The 14082-nt window shown below is 41.9% G+C and overlaps 1 protein-coding gene across 2 annotated transcripts in view; it reads left to right on the top strand.

The window, feature by feature from the left end:
* The first annotated feature begins 3452 nt into the window (after window positions 1–3452).
* COMMD10 (COMM domain containing 10) overlaps window positions 3453–14082 on the top strand; it is a 225924-nt gene continuing 215294 nt past the window's right edge. Inside the window, exons 1-3 of one of the 2 annotated variants that reach the window (XM_069087851.1) lie at window positions 3453–3609; window positions 5959–6049; window positions 10366–10476. In XM_069087851.1, the coding sequence (XP_068943952.1) occupies window positions 3563–3609; window positions 5959–6049; window positions 10366–10476 (249 nt within the window). In that variant the 5' untranslated portion in view covers window positions 3453–3562. Of the gene's footprint in view, window positions 3758–5958; window positions 6050–10365; window positions 10477–14082 lie in introns of both variants that reach the window. The other variant, XM_069087852.1, reaches the window with a different exon arrangement.

The following is a 14082-nucleotide window of genomic DNA, read 5'->3' as shown; positions in this document are numbered from 1 at the left end:
ATTCTAAGGTTGGTTTCGATGAGGAAGATAACCCTTGTGTGAATTTTAAGCTTTTAGTATCTGGCTAGCTAGTGACTAGCTACAGTTCTGTATACTAGCAATCAGATTAGGTGGAAAGATGGTTATCCTTATCTATACTCTGTCTTTACATTTTTTGCTTCTGCCATTCTTTGTTCTGTAGTCTTAAAATTGTTGCTTAGTCATTTTCCAGTTATGTTCAGTCATTTTTCAGTAGTGTCTGACTCTGTGACACCATTTTGGATTTTCTTGGCAAAGATACTGGAATGTTTCGCCATTTCATTCTCCAGCTCATTTTACAGATGAGAAAACTGAGGTGAACAATATTAAATGACTTACCTAGTATCTGAATCTTTCTGGCTCCAGGCCCAGCACCACTTCCACTCTACACCACCACCTAGCTGCACATTTATAACCACTTGGTTATGAAGGCAGAAAATAATTTATGGTGGCAGTGTTAATTGTGAAACTATCTAGACTAAGTTTTCTAGGGGGTCTAGGGTAAGGACACAGAGCTGAGATTCATAGAAGCTGGTTCTCTTTAATCCCTACCTCCCCACCACAGGTTTTGTGGAACTTGTACCTAGAATCCATCTTGTTGCTAGTTCTAGCTTCACCCACATTGAGTTGAGGATAAAGTCAGTATGTCCACATATACAAATCTTGGTCCTCCTCTGATTTTATTTTTATATGAAGGTGGGGACCAATATTAAAGAAGGAGGCCTAGGTTTATATATCTACTTGTATGAGGAAGCCGGCAGTGGCAGAAATTGAGACTATGAGGTGAAAATATGTTGAGATATATTTTTTTTCAGAAGAGATTGGGAAAAGCATAGTTAGACAGCAGCTGAAAAAAATTTTAGTACATTATAAGCTCAGTAGCAGCCATTAGTGTGATGAAGCAGCCAAAAAAGCTAATGTAATTTGGGACTTCATTGAGAGGCATAGCTTCCAGCTTTCTCTCTACCGTGCCCTGATCAGATCACATCTGGTGTGTTGTGTTTAGTTCTGGGCATCACAGTTTAAGAAAGACATTGTTAAGTCAGAGGGTAACCAGGATGGTGATGGGCTTTGAGTCCATCTCAGATCAAGATTGGCTAAAGAAACTGTAGTCCGGAGAGGAAAAGACTTAGGGGAGACTTGCTAGCTGCCTTTGAGTACTGAAAGGGTGTTATGCAAAGGAAGGATTAGATATATTTGACTCCAGAAGTTAGAACCCAGGAGCACTGGATAGAAATTGTAGTCAAACTGAGGCTTGATATCAATAAAAACTTTCCAGCAGTTAAGGCTGTCCAAAAGTTGAATGAGTTGCCTGAGGGCCAGTGGTTTCTCTCTCACTGGAGGTCTTCAGAATAGAGAGTGGCCATTTTTTAGATGTATTACAGAGGAGATTGTTATTGAGATGTGGGTTTGACTAGATAGCCACTGAGGTCTCTTCGAAATTGAAAATTATGTGACTTTTGGCACGTTTAAATTATTTTCTATTATGAACCGAACAAACATTTTTATTATCACAAACGTGGACATTTCAGGATACAAAGAATGGAAATCAGTCAACATTTACTAATTACCTACTATGTTCCAGACAGAGCTAAGAGCTGGGGATGCAAATAGAGGCAAAAGACAGTCCCTGCCCTCAAGGAGCTTACAGTATAATGAGGGAGACAACATATAATGAGGAGACAACAAAGCAAACTATATTCGGGATAAATATGAAATAATTAACAGAAGGAAGGCACTAGAATTGAAGGGCTGGGGAAAGCTTCCTGTAGAAGATAGGATTTTGGTTGGGACTTAAAAGGGAGGTCAGTAGTCAGAAGAGAGGAGGTAAAGTATTCCAGGCATGCGGGATGACCAGAAAAAACCTGGAGCTGAGAAAATAGTGTTCAATGGACCATCCAGGATGCCTGTGTCACTGGACTGAAGAGTGTGTGTCAGGGAGCAAGGTATAGGAAGATTATATACGAAACTATTAACCTGTGTTACAAAGTGGTTTTAATATATATATTAATTAAATTAATAAAAATAAAATAAATATATTAATATAGGAAGATTATATATGAAACTATTAACTTGCGTTACAAAGTGTTTGGTTTTAACACACATTAAATCTGTGAAAGGTGCTGTGGCATAATAGAGAGTTGGTCTCAGAGCTAGGGAGAGCCGGGTTCAAGTCCTGCCTTTGACAACATACATCAATGATGTGTGACTGCGCGAGTTATTTAACTTTTCAGTATCCTGGCAGCTCTGTAAATTGCAGAGAAGGTGCTGACTGGCATTGCCTTGGGCCGAGTGTCCAGGAGCATCTTCACTCACTATGTCCAGTACAGAGGCGAGTCCCTGCCTCCCACCTTTCATCCTGGATTACTTTCGGCCTCTCATTCTCCGTGTCCAGTCTGCTGCCAAGGCCTGTCCCTTTCACCCTTCGGCCCCATCACCTCGGACCGAACTATGGCAGTAGTCTGCCGGTGGGGCTGCCTGCCGCAGGCCTTTACTCGTCCCGATCCATTCTCCCTTTACAGCTAGCTGCTCAGCGGATTTTACGGAAGCGCGGCTGGGCTCACAAAGCTCCAGCGGCTTCATGCAGCGGGCGGGGGCAAAGGCAAAATGCTCTGGCGTTCAAAGCGCTTCGTGACTGCCCTCCTTCCAGTCGTTTTCTTAAATCCCGTTTCCCATCCCGTGACACTCGCCTCCTCGCTGCTCCGCGAACAGGACACTTCTCCCCGTGCCCCCTCCCCGGCCCCCTGGAGCCTCCCGCACTCCCCCGGGACCCCAGGAGGCCCACCTCCTAGGGAAGCCTCCCACACTCTCCCGGGCCCCCTGGACTGCTGACCTCCCAGGCCCCCCAGGAGGCCCACCTCCTAGGGAAGCCTCCCACACTCTCCCCGGCCCCCTGGAGCCTCCCGCACTCCCCAGGCCCCCCAGGAGGCCCACCTCCTAGGGAAGCCTCCCACACCCTTAGTGCCGGTGCCTCCCCTCCGGAGTGTTTCGGCAGGTCCGCTGGCAGGTCGCTTCCCCAGACTGTAACTCCCGGAGGGCAGACGCCGTCTCCTGGCTCTTTCTGGGTCCTCCTCGCTCGGCACGGCGCTGGTTAAACGCTCGGGCCCGACCCAGACCCGGCTCAGGCTTGGAGGCGGCGCAATGATTAGGAATACCGTTCACGGCCCCCAGGCTGACCTCCATAGCCACACTGTCTCTCCACCTGGGATAAAGCAGGTAGCCGAGCTCCGGGACTTTCCCTACCCGCCTCCTGGTGACGGGTTTTGGACCCGAGATCATTCACGCGACCCCTGCCCTTTACCCAACGTCGGAAAGGCGGGGGTGGGGGAGGGAGGGGGAAGAAGAGAGCAGTAGCCAATCGGCTGCTCGAAGCTGAGGCCGCGGAACCGCCTTGCGGAGCTCCCGGAACAGGGCCGACCAATCCGCACGGTCCGATTCCCAGAGGAAGGCAGGGATTGGCTCTGCCTGCGTCTCGACTCTGGCTCTCCATTGGTTCGGCAAGAAGCAGCTGACGGGAGGCGGCCAAGCGGCTGAGTGGAAGAGGATGGCTGCCCCGGCGGGGACTCAGCTGATTCTCCCCGAGACTCCCAGGTAGCCTGAGGTAGCCTGGGTGCCGGTGCTCCCTGCCGGCTGGCTGGGAGCACAAGAGGGCGGAAGGGGGAGAGCGCGGCTGCGGTGGAGGGGCACGGAGTCCGGGACCTGTGCGGGGAAGGCTCTGCCACTTTCCAGCGCGCAGCAGGCACGGTGTGGGCAGGAGGCAGCGGGCACGGGGGGGGGGGGGGGGGAGGGGGGGGGGGGCGCGGGGGGGGGGGGGGGGGGGGGGGAAGGGGCCGGTGGCTGTGGGGGTGAGTGCCCGGGGGCGCGCCCTGGAGCCAACGTCGGAGGGGGGGGGGTGGGCAGAGGGGAGCGGGCACGGGGGAGTGGGCAGAGGGGAGCGGGCAGCGGGCACGGAGGAGCAGGGAGCGGGCAGCGGGCAGGGCAACCTCCTTGGACTGGGTTTATGGGGAGTGGAAGGAAGAGCCTGGGGTGGAAGGGCGCTGCCGTCTGTCTGTCACGTCAGGAGGTGAGAAGATTGTGCCCTGACAGGGCAAATCTCTTCTGCCCCCTTTGGCACCCCCGTGCACTCACTGCCAGTGCCAGGGGCTTCGGCCTAGCCTCCCTGCTCTCATCATTTACCCTCCCCCCACTCCCACCTTCTCGCCCCCATCTCTCAGCCCACACACTTTGTTAACTTGAACATCCTCTACCTTGATGAATGAAAAAATTAAAAAGCACTTAAGAAGCGCTTACCATGAACCAGGTGTTATGCTTGGAACCAGCCAGGTGAGGCAGTGGATAAAATGCCAGACTTGAAGTCTGGACACCGAAGTTCCAATCCTACCTGACACTTGTTAGCTGTGTGACCCAGGACAAATCACTTAACCTTTCTATCACTTTCATCTGTAAAATGAGGATAGTAATAGTGGCTACCTTAGAGGCTTATTGTGAGGATCAAATGAAATCATATTTGTAAAACACTTATCCCAGCCACTGGAACATAATAGGTACCATATAAATGTTCGCTGCTTTTATCTATTGATTTACTAGCTTATCTCGTTTTACTAGATTCAGCCCAGTGCTCTGTTGTTGAGGATAAAATGAGTTAACAGATGTAAAGAACTTTGCAAACTTTAAAGTCCTATTTAAATGCTAGCAAATATCATTGTTATTGTTTATTTTTATTAGCACTAGGGAATATAGCCAGACAGCCCCAGTCTTCAAGGAGCTTAACAAATAGGGTGGGGGTTCTTTACTTGAGGTCTGTTAATTTGTTTTTTAAAAAAATATTGTGATAACTAATTTAATATATAGGGTTTCCTTCGTATTTTTATGTATTTTACTTTGTTAGATTTATTATAACATGTCAGTATACTATTTTGTTATATTTATTATAACATTGTTATGTTTAGTATATGTTATATTTATTGTAAATATTATTCTGATTTCATAGACTTCACCATATTGCCCAAAGTGTCCATGACACCCACTAAAAGGATAAGAATCCCTGTAATAGGGGCAGACAGTGCATTGAGAACTGGACTTAGATGATAGTCAACATTCTTGTTTGTTTGAACCCCTTTGTCTGGGCAAGTCACTTAACCTTTCAAGTCCTCAGTTTCCTAGACTGTAAAATGAAGGGGTTAGACTCTGCCTTCTAAAATCCCTTACTGTTGTAAATCTGTTTTTTTTTTTGTGAACACATATAACTGGAGTTGTACCGAGAAGCATGGCATTGAGATGATCAGAAAGTAGCTGTACTGAGAGTTCACTGCCCAGAGCCCCAGGTCATAATAGTGAGAGTTCTCTAAGCGTTTGGAGGGCAAGGACTGAACTGGACTTTTTTCCATGCCCTCCTCTTACCCCCTCCCCCCCTTTTTTTATTTCCAGGCCATTGTACAGTGACATCACATACTGGTCTCTTTATCCAGATGGCTTCAATGAAATCACTACCATTGAAGCAGACTTGAAATGCGTGAGAATGCTTAGTAAAAACAGATAATTTCATTTTGTACAGTTTTTTCAGTATTTTATTCTTTAGTTCTTTTCTCTGTGCATTTATTATAATCTCTTTTCATTGAAAAGTTTTGTACTGCTGTCAGTCACTTTGTGTTCCATTGTTCTTAGACTCCAACCCATAAATTTATGCTATTACCCAGGCAAAAGTAGTCCAGAGAGAAGAGGTAATGCACCCAACAGGCCTTTTCCATGGAAAGCCTTTAGGTGGGAGTATTTTTGGAATGTTTCTTTAGTATCGTCTTAATGCATACTAATACTAAGTGCCTATCTTTAGAGTACCTACAACATTTGGAAATTATAAAATAGATCATAGAGCACTATAACTAATAAATTTCCCCTTGAAATTTGTTTAAAAATTAACTTTTTGTTTTTAAATATATGTAGCATGAAAAAAGCAGTGTCTCTGGTTAACGAAGTAGATACTGGAAGATTCCCTCGATTGCTCACCCGAATTCTTCAGAAACTTCACTTGAAGGTTTGTGTGTTTACTTTTGGCTAACTTATAACATTTCTATTCCACTGCACTTTTGCTGATATTTTAAATCCATTTATATATATAGATATATTTTTTAATATAGTGGCATTATTCCTCTGGGTAAAAATAGCAAGGCCTTTTGTGTGAACCAGTATTTAAAATTCCCCCCTAGGTTTTACTCACTCTCTCCTTTTGTTCCACGGGTGAAATTGTTTAAGTGTGGGGCATAAATAAAGACTGGAGTTTAGGACTGAAATATTCTATGCAAAAGATTTGCTTCGTCTTAATAGTAAAAATATTACTAATTAATGTAAACCATTATTATGTAACCCTTTATAATTTGCAAGCACAATCATATACACACTGGGTTTTTTCATCTCTTTTTACAAACATGCTTAGGGACTTTTTTATCCTATAATATTTTTTCTTAATGTGGAACTTGTGAATTTTAATTTTTAATTTTCATTTCACTTCACTTATTTAATATTATTTAATTTAATTTTTCATTTCAAAATTCTCCTTTCTACAACCTCTTCCCCTACTTGGGATGGATGACTCATGCAGAAAGGAGAACTTGGAACTGAAAATATGATACCCCTTATACCTATGAAATCATACAAAATGTTTTGAAATTAGCCATTTTTAAAAAGCAAGGAAAATAAAAGAAAAATATGCTTCAGGCTCTATTCTGAGATCACCAGTTTTCTATCTAGAGGTGAACAGCATTTTGTATCATGAGGCATTTGGAGTTGTGGTAGATTATTGAATTGATCAGAGGAGTTACTAAGTCTTTCACAGTTGATTATTTTTACAATATTGCTGTTACACAGTAGATTCTTCTCCTAATTCTACTCAATTCACTTTGCTTCAGGTTAAGTCTTCCCAAGGTTTTTCTGAAAACATCTCCTTAATCATTTCTTATAGCACATTAGTTTTCTATCACAGTCATATACCACAACTTGTTCAGCCATTCCCTGATTGATATTAAGGAGAAGAAGGTAATTGATAGTGTCAGAGAATTCGGAGAACTCGGGAAAGATGAGGATTAAGAAAAGGCCATTCAATTTGGCAATAAGAGATCACTAGTAACTAGAGAGAGCTGTTTCAGTTGAGTGATGAGATTGGAAGCCAGACTGGAAAGAGTTATGAAGAGAGAAAGGAAGTGGAGGTGCAGATAGTAGACAGCCTTCTCAGAGTTTAGCAGTGAAAGAGAGGAGAAATTTGAGATGACAGCTATTGAGGAAAGAGAGGTCAAGTGCGAGCTTTTTGAGGATGGAGGAGATATGGGTGCATTTCTAAGCAATAGGAAAATAGTAGACAGGGAGAGTTTGAAGATTAGTGAGAAAATAGGGGCTTTAGAGAGGACAGTCTTTTGGAGATAAGATGGAATGGGATCATGTGATATAGAGATGTTTGCTTGACAAAAGGAAGGGCTACCTTTTCTTGTAAAAGAGGAATGAAGGAGGAATGAGTGGTAGGAGGCATCTGAATGACATGAGATGAGAAGGAGGGCAGGTCTTGTCAGATGGCCTCATTTTTTTTTTTTCAGTGAAAAAGGCAAGATTTTCAGCCGAGAGGTTGGGAGAGGCTGGAGGAGGGATAAGAGCTTTGGGAAAGCCACTATGTGAGAGGGATAGTGAATTGATTAGGAGGTATAAAAGGATTGCCTTGCTATAATCAGGGCCCAGTTGAGATTATGTAACATTAACTTCTGTTGCGTTTCCTCAGCATGTTTTTCTGATTTTTTTCCCCCAGCTTTGTTCAACATCAGGTGAGTGAGTGAAAGCAGCAGATGGTAGTAGTCGTCCGAGGTTTGCAAGCCAGGATCAGTGATAGGACAAGGGGACAACGGACTAAAGAAAACAGACCAGTATAGTTGAAATTGTTCACAGAGAGCTTGATATGGGGAAGCTAGGAGAATAGCCAGTGCAGGGATGATGGCTTGGGAAAGAATTGAGGGGGGGTGAGGGCTTGGAGTTTGCCAGGAAGATGAAGGACAGGGTTAGGAGATGTAAGGCAACAGATTGTGATCAGATAAGGGAACTTCAGAGTTCATGAACATGGATCATTTTTGGGTATTGGCAAGATCAGGGGCATGATTATCTCTGTAGAAGAGGTGGGAGGAGGAGGAGGAGCTCATGGAAAATGAGCAAGTTGAAGTATTTGGAGGTAAGAGTGTTTGAGGAAACATTGGTATATATGGTGAATCCTCTAGTATTGAAAGAAGAGTTTGAGAAGAGAGAAAGACTGTGAATTAGGTACTGAAGTCATTGGAGAAAGAATCGTGTTGTGGAGGCCTGTAGATAACAACTGCCACAGTCTTGATTGGATAGTAAATGTGTATCGAGTGCTTCTCAAAAGAGGAAAGGTTATTGAAATGATGCAGGTAGATGGAGAGCCTGGAAATGACTGGTGAACCAGGAGAGTTCCAGTTCCCCCATTTCAGCCAGTGAGGGGGGATATGAATGCAAGCAATGCTGGAAAGGATTGCTGTGGAACCTTTACCTACCCTAGCCCTCCCTCTCCCCCTGCTCCAAATAGGAGGGATCCAGATCTCAATGAGAGCCAGAAGATAGAAGGAGTTGGGAAGGAAAAGGTTTAAGATAAAAGCAAGTTTGTTACCTGTGGAGCAGTTTAAATTTGAAGGTATAGTGTGTGAAGGCATGTGAGATAAAGCTGTGAAAAGACCCTGGAACCAGGTTGTGAAAAATGTTGAATGCCAGGCTAAAGAGTTGAAACTTTTTAGAGGGCAGTGGGGAAACTATGGAAGTTTTTTTTTTTCATTTGGAGATTTATATGTTCATAAAGTATTTTGGAAGATTAAACTGGCACAGAGATAAGTGATGAAGTAGAGGGAGGTTAATACCTAATTTAGTTGGGTACTGTCAGAGTTCAGGTAAGAAGTAATGAGGGAACAGACTGGAGTGGTGGTAGTGAGTATCAGGGAGGGGTAAGAAGTGAAAGATAATGTGGTGCTGGCATAGATATGATTGGATGTGAGGGATTGGAGAAAGGGAAGAATCAAAACTGAGGCTGTTGAATGTGGGTGATTTGGAGAAAGAGCAATAGAAATTTAAGTTAAGAAGAGTAGGTTTTGGGGAGACATGATGAAACTGGAAGGTTGATGGGCTTGGTTTTAGACATGTTTGACCTTGAGGTGCCAGGGGAACATTTCCATCCTGGTCAGTATTGAGGTCGACAGCTGGAAGTACTGACTGGTGAATCATCTATATAGAGGTTATTGTTGAAGCTTTGGAAGTAAATGAGAAGATCGCTAAGGAAAGAATGAAGGGAGACAAAAAAGAGAAAAGGGACTCAGTGTGCTGTGAAGGGAGAGGTACAATTCTGGAGCGGAAGGAGGAAGAACAGGCCACTCTTTATTTTAAGAATATATCAATACATCATATAAGACTGTTTTGTCTGATGCTGTCATATCATGACCAAACACTACTGTAAAGTCATAAAATTCTGCTGTAAGATTTGATTGTCTTTTTATAACACTTTCCCTATGGAATTAGTTGTCCCTTGGAATTCCATTTTTGCGGGCTACCTAATGCTGTTAGACCAGAAATGCTTTTGCTTACTGAATTCTTTGTGAGTACCAGAGGAGTTAAGACCTTCAGTCTTTCTTCTTTCTCTTTCTCCCTCACTTCTCCCCACCTGCTGCCCCAAATCTCTTCAGTTAAAGCAATGGAATTATCCCAAATAGTTTTACTTCAGTGCATATCCTTGTGCACAGCTTGGAGAGTGGGGTTTCTTATTTAATGTATTAACATAATTATTATTTTGTATTTTAAACATGACTTAAATTGATGTGGTACATGTGGAAAAGTTATTTTTTAGAAGCTAAATTTTAGAGCCATCCCTTACCAGTTGTATGTTCCTGGGCAAGTAATAAAGCATCTTTGTGTCTTAGTTTCCTCATTTGTAAATGAGGAATAAAGCTTTAATTGTATTTTTGTCACTTGGGACCTTTTTGTTAGGGAGTGATATCTTCAGATTAATGGGATTCTTTTGAAAAGACCCTTGTATGTTCTTAGTTACCTTATGTCATTACATCAACCAGACTAAGTCAGGATGTATTATGTACTACTGCACATGATAGAACTTAAGGCTTTATATTGTGAACAGGAAATAAGAATAGTATTATGATTACAAAGTATTCTTTTTATTGATCCGTACCTCTGTGGGGTAACTTTTTCTTCCCAGTTTGCACTTTCTTTTTAGAAGGCTTTCTTGTCAAGTAGATGAATCTTTTGAAGGCTAGAGACTTGAATTTTTGATTGAATACTAATGAGTTGTCATATATGTTGCAGACTGAAAACAGTTTCAGTGAAGAGGAAGAAGAAAAACTCCAAGCTGCATTTTCACTAGAGAAACAAGACCTTCACCTGGTTCTTGAGACAATATCATTTATTTTGGAGCAGGTACTTTCATTGTCCAGAATTATTTATAAGACACATGACTTGTTAAGGAAAGGTAAATGTATATAGTATCCTTATTGAAAATTACATTTATAAGGAACAGGCTTAATTACCATATTAATTAAGGTACCTGCCTTTCACATATGGAGCCCCTAGGATAGCTACTCCAGGTTCAAGGTATTTTAAAGGTCCAAATCTACTTGAAATCATAGCTCACAAGCCTTTACTAATGTCTACTTTTTCTTTTTTTTAAGCAATTGGGGTTAAGTAACTCACTCAAAGTTACACGGCCAGTTTTTTTGTGAGGGTGTTAAGTGTCTGAGGCTGGAACTGATTCGGGTCCTCCCAGCTCCGGGGCCGGCACCTTACTCACTGCGCCACCTAGCCGCCCCTACTTTTTCCATAAGCTAAACTTCATATAGCTTATTTTTTCCCAATAATTTAGTATTTTCCCCCTAATTACATGTAAAAACTGCCTGTTCATATCCTTTGACTGTTTATCAATTGAAAAATGATTTTTTAATTTTTATAAATAATAATTTTATTTTATAATGATTTTATATATTTATTATTTTATATTATATTTATGTTATATATAAATATAATGTTTATATATATAAATAATTATTTTATTTTTATAAATTTGACTCAGTTCTCTATATATTTGAGAAATGAGGTAAATTTTCCCCCCATAATTATGATTACTGACTGTATTTCCCTTCATCCTATTTTCCCCTTTGTTTATCCTTCTCTCTTTCCTTGCACTCTCTCCATCTTCCAAAGTGTTTTGCTTCTGTCTTTTACCTACCTCAAACTGTCTTCCCTTCTATTACCTCCCTTCTCTCCCCCTTTTATCTCCTTTCCCTCCTACTTTCCTGTGGGGTAAGATAGATTTTTATACCCAACTGAGTATATGTTATTTCCTCTTTGAGTCAATACTGATGAGAGAAAGGTTCTCCCTCCCCCTTCAAACTCCCCTCCACTATTAAAGCTCTTTAGTGATTCTTTTATGTGAGGTATTTTACTTCATTTTGTTGTTTCCTTCTTCCTTCTCTCAGTGCATTCCTCTTTTTATTTTTTTAAATAATCATCCCATTAAATTCAACTCAAATGCATACCCTCTGTCTATATAATCCTAACATCTCTAATAATGAGAAAGTTTTTAGGAGACACAAGCGTCATTTTACCATGTAGTAATGTAAACAGTTCAAGCTTATTGAAATCTTATGATTTCTCTTTCCTGTTTGCCTTTTTATGCTTCTCTTGAGTCTTGTATTTGGAAGTCAAATTTTCTATTCAACTCCAGTCTTTTTATTAGGAATGCTTGGAAGTCTTCTATTTCATTGAATGTCTGTTTTTCCTCTGAAGGATTAAAAACTCAGTTTTGTTGGGTAGGTGATTCTTGGTTGTAATCTGTAAGGTCTGATATCCCCATGTACTGGGATATTTATGACATCCTCTGAGGAGCTAATTTGATACCAAAGAAAGAGGTCAGAAACTCCTAATCATTTGGGTTGCTTATATTAGGGGCAGTTGTTTCAGCAAGCACCCCAGCGTCCCCAGGGCGGCTGCCAACACAGGTTCCTAGTTCTGCTTTTCTAAAGGAAAGCAATTCAAAATGGGTTAACAATCTTGCTTTAATCAATCACACATATCATTTATCTAGTTCAGGGGAAAAAGTCAGTACCCCGAACTTCAGAGTATACAGATAGAAACATTTCAAGCAGACAGGCCTCCAACTGTCCAACCATTACATCCATACCAAATCACAGTTACCAGAGAGGGAAGCATCAACATCTGGGTTTTCAAAGCCGGGGGGGCTCTAACGGCTGCCCACAGTCTTGTCTGGTCAGTCAAATCACAGAACATTTCTCAAAATGAGCCCCAAAACAAAGTCTCACATCAGGGATTATATATCCTTCTCCTGGGGCAGAGAATGTAACAACCCTCTTGACCCACTGCCCAATCACAGAGCACCAAGGTATGGGCGTTCCTGAAAAACAAGCCTCCCTCCACAGGCTCTAGGTGCGTTTAACACTAGGGGCAGGGAAGATCTTAAAAATTTACAGTCCTGTAACACCAGTCTGAGGTCGCTGCCAGATGAAACAGTTTCAGTAATGGGTCGATCCCTGCACATATCCCAGAAAAGCCCTGTGGTAATTATAGAGGGAGAAGGATCAGTAGAGTATCGTTACATATGTCATCACGGTTTAGCTAATGTTTGATTTCCTGCTTAGTACTGGCCTTGAGTTCAGAGCCCTGGGCATCAAGGCCAGTGCTGTTGGGTAGATGTCCAGACACACATGGCCTTATACTCATCATTGTGACCTTGTTATGGCTTTTGCCAATCAGGGCCCCACATTCCACCCCTGAAAGCCACCCATTCTTTCCAGATATCTTCTGTAAGGTCCCCGAGGCGGCTCTATACTGGCATTTTTAGGGCTTTTTTGGGTATGGCCAGAAGGGATAGTCCCATTTGTGAGCATAAAGTGCAGAAGCAGAAGTAGGAAAACCACATGATCATAAGAAAATTACCGCAATTGTTACAATTTGTAGGTGAGAGAGGAATAAATGGCATTTGTTGAACTCAATTTCTGAACTTAACTCAGTACAAGCCAGCTGAGTTTTTGAACCAGGCTCAGAGACAAATAAACGTGGCTCGGGCAATTTTACCACGTATTGAAGGTGATAGAAAATAGAATCAGGTATAAAATGAGGTTAGAATTGTTTGATTTTCTTAATTTCCCTTTTCAAGGGGAGACTTGTTATAATTTTTCCTGACAAGTTAATGTAAGAACAATGAGCTTGACTGATCACAGCACAAGCCATAACAAAAATATCTAGACCAGGGCCTAGTTTTGAGTGGAAGTTTACATGACATCAGGGTAACTGAGTGAACGTGGTATTCAGAGATAATGAGATAAAGAACAGCAACAAAAAAATAGTATAATAATGACCATCACCCCACTCACAATATCCTTTTAATCACCAAATTTCATCTTGGAATTCAGATGTCCCATGTAGTCATCTGGTCTCTGGAACCTCTTTTCTTGGGATAATCTGGAAAATGTCTTGTCCTCAGGGGCAACTCTAGTAGAATTGTTTCTGGTTCCAAAAGTACTTGTAGAGACTCCTCAGATGTTCCTGCTAAAATCTTTTACAAAACAGATCTCAATATAAGTTAGTATGGCCTCTCAAATGTTACTTTTCTAATAACTAGTTCATGTGGTTAAAACCAGCTGGAACCTTATGGTTCTAATCTAATCCATAATAGAGCTAAAAGGAGACCATCCAACTAGGAGCCCACAGTTCACCTGAAGCTTCAGAAAACGTAAGTCTTTACATGTACCGTTAGGATCATTTACATTTGACATGCAGGACTGATCTTTTTGCTTTCTCAAAAATTTCCACTTCGAATCCAATTCCTTTAGTTGCTATGGAGGATTCATGAAAACATACGTAACATCACTCTTGCAGGTAGAGGCTTTCCACCCCAGGTTCATTGGTTACCCAAATGAATTTATTTGTAAGAGGCTGACTTTACTCCAGTTATAATAAAAGACTTGGGAGGATATTTAAGTAATTAATTCCAAAATTATGGACAAAATG

The sequence above is a fragment of the Petaurus breviceps genome, unplaced genomic scaffold (genome assembly GCF_028583685.1).
Source record: "Petaurus breviceps papuanus isolate PSGF00001 unplaced genomic scaffold, PetGlider_PUasm1.0 183, whole genome shotgun sequence".
NCBI lineage: Eukaryota > Metazoa > Chordata > Mammalia > Diprotodontia > Petauridae > Petaurus > Petaurus breviceps.
This window is presented reverse-complemented; position numbering and strand designations above follow the sequence as displayed.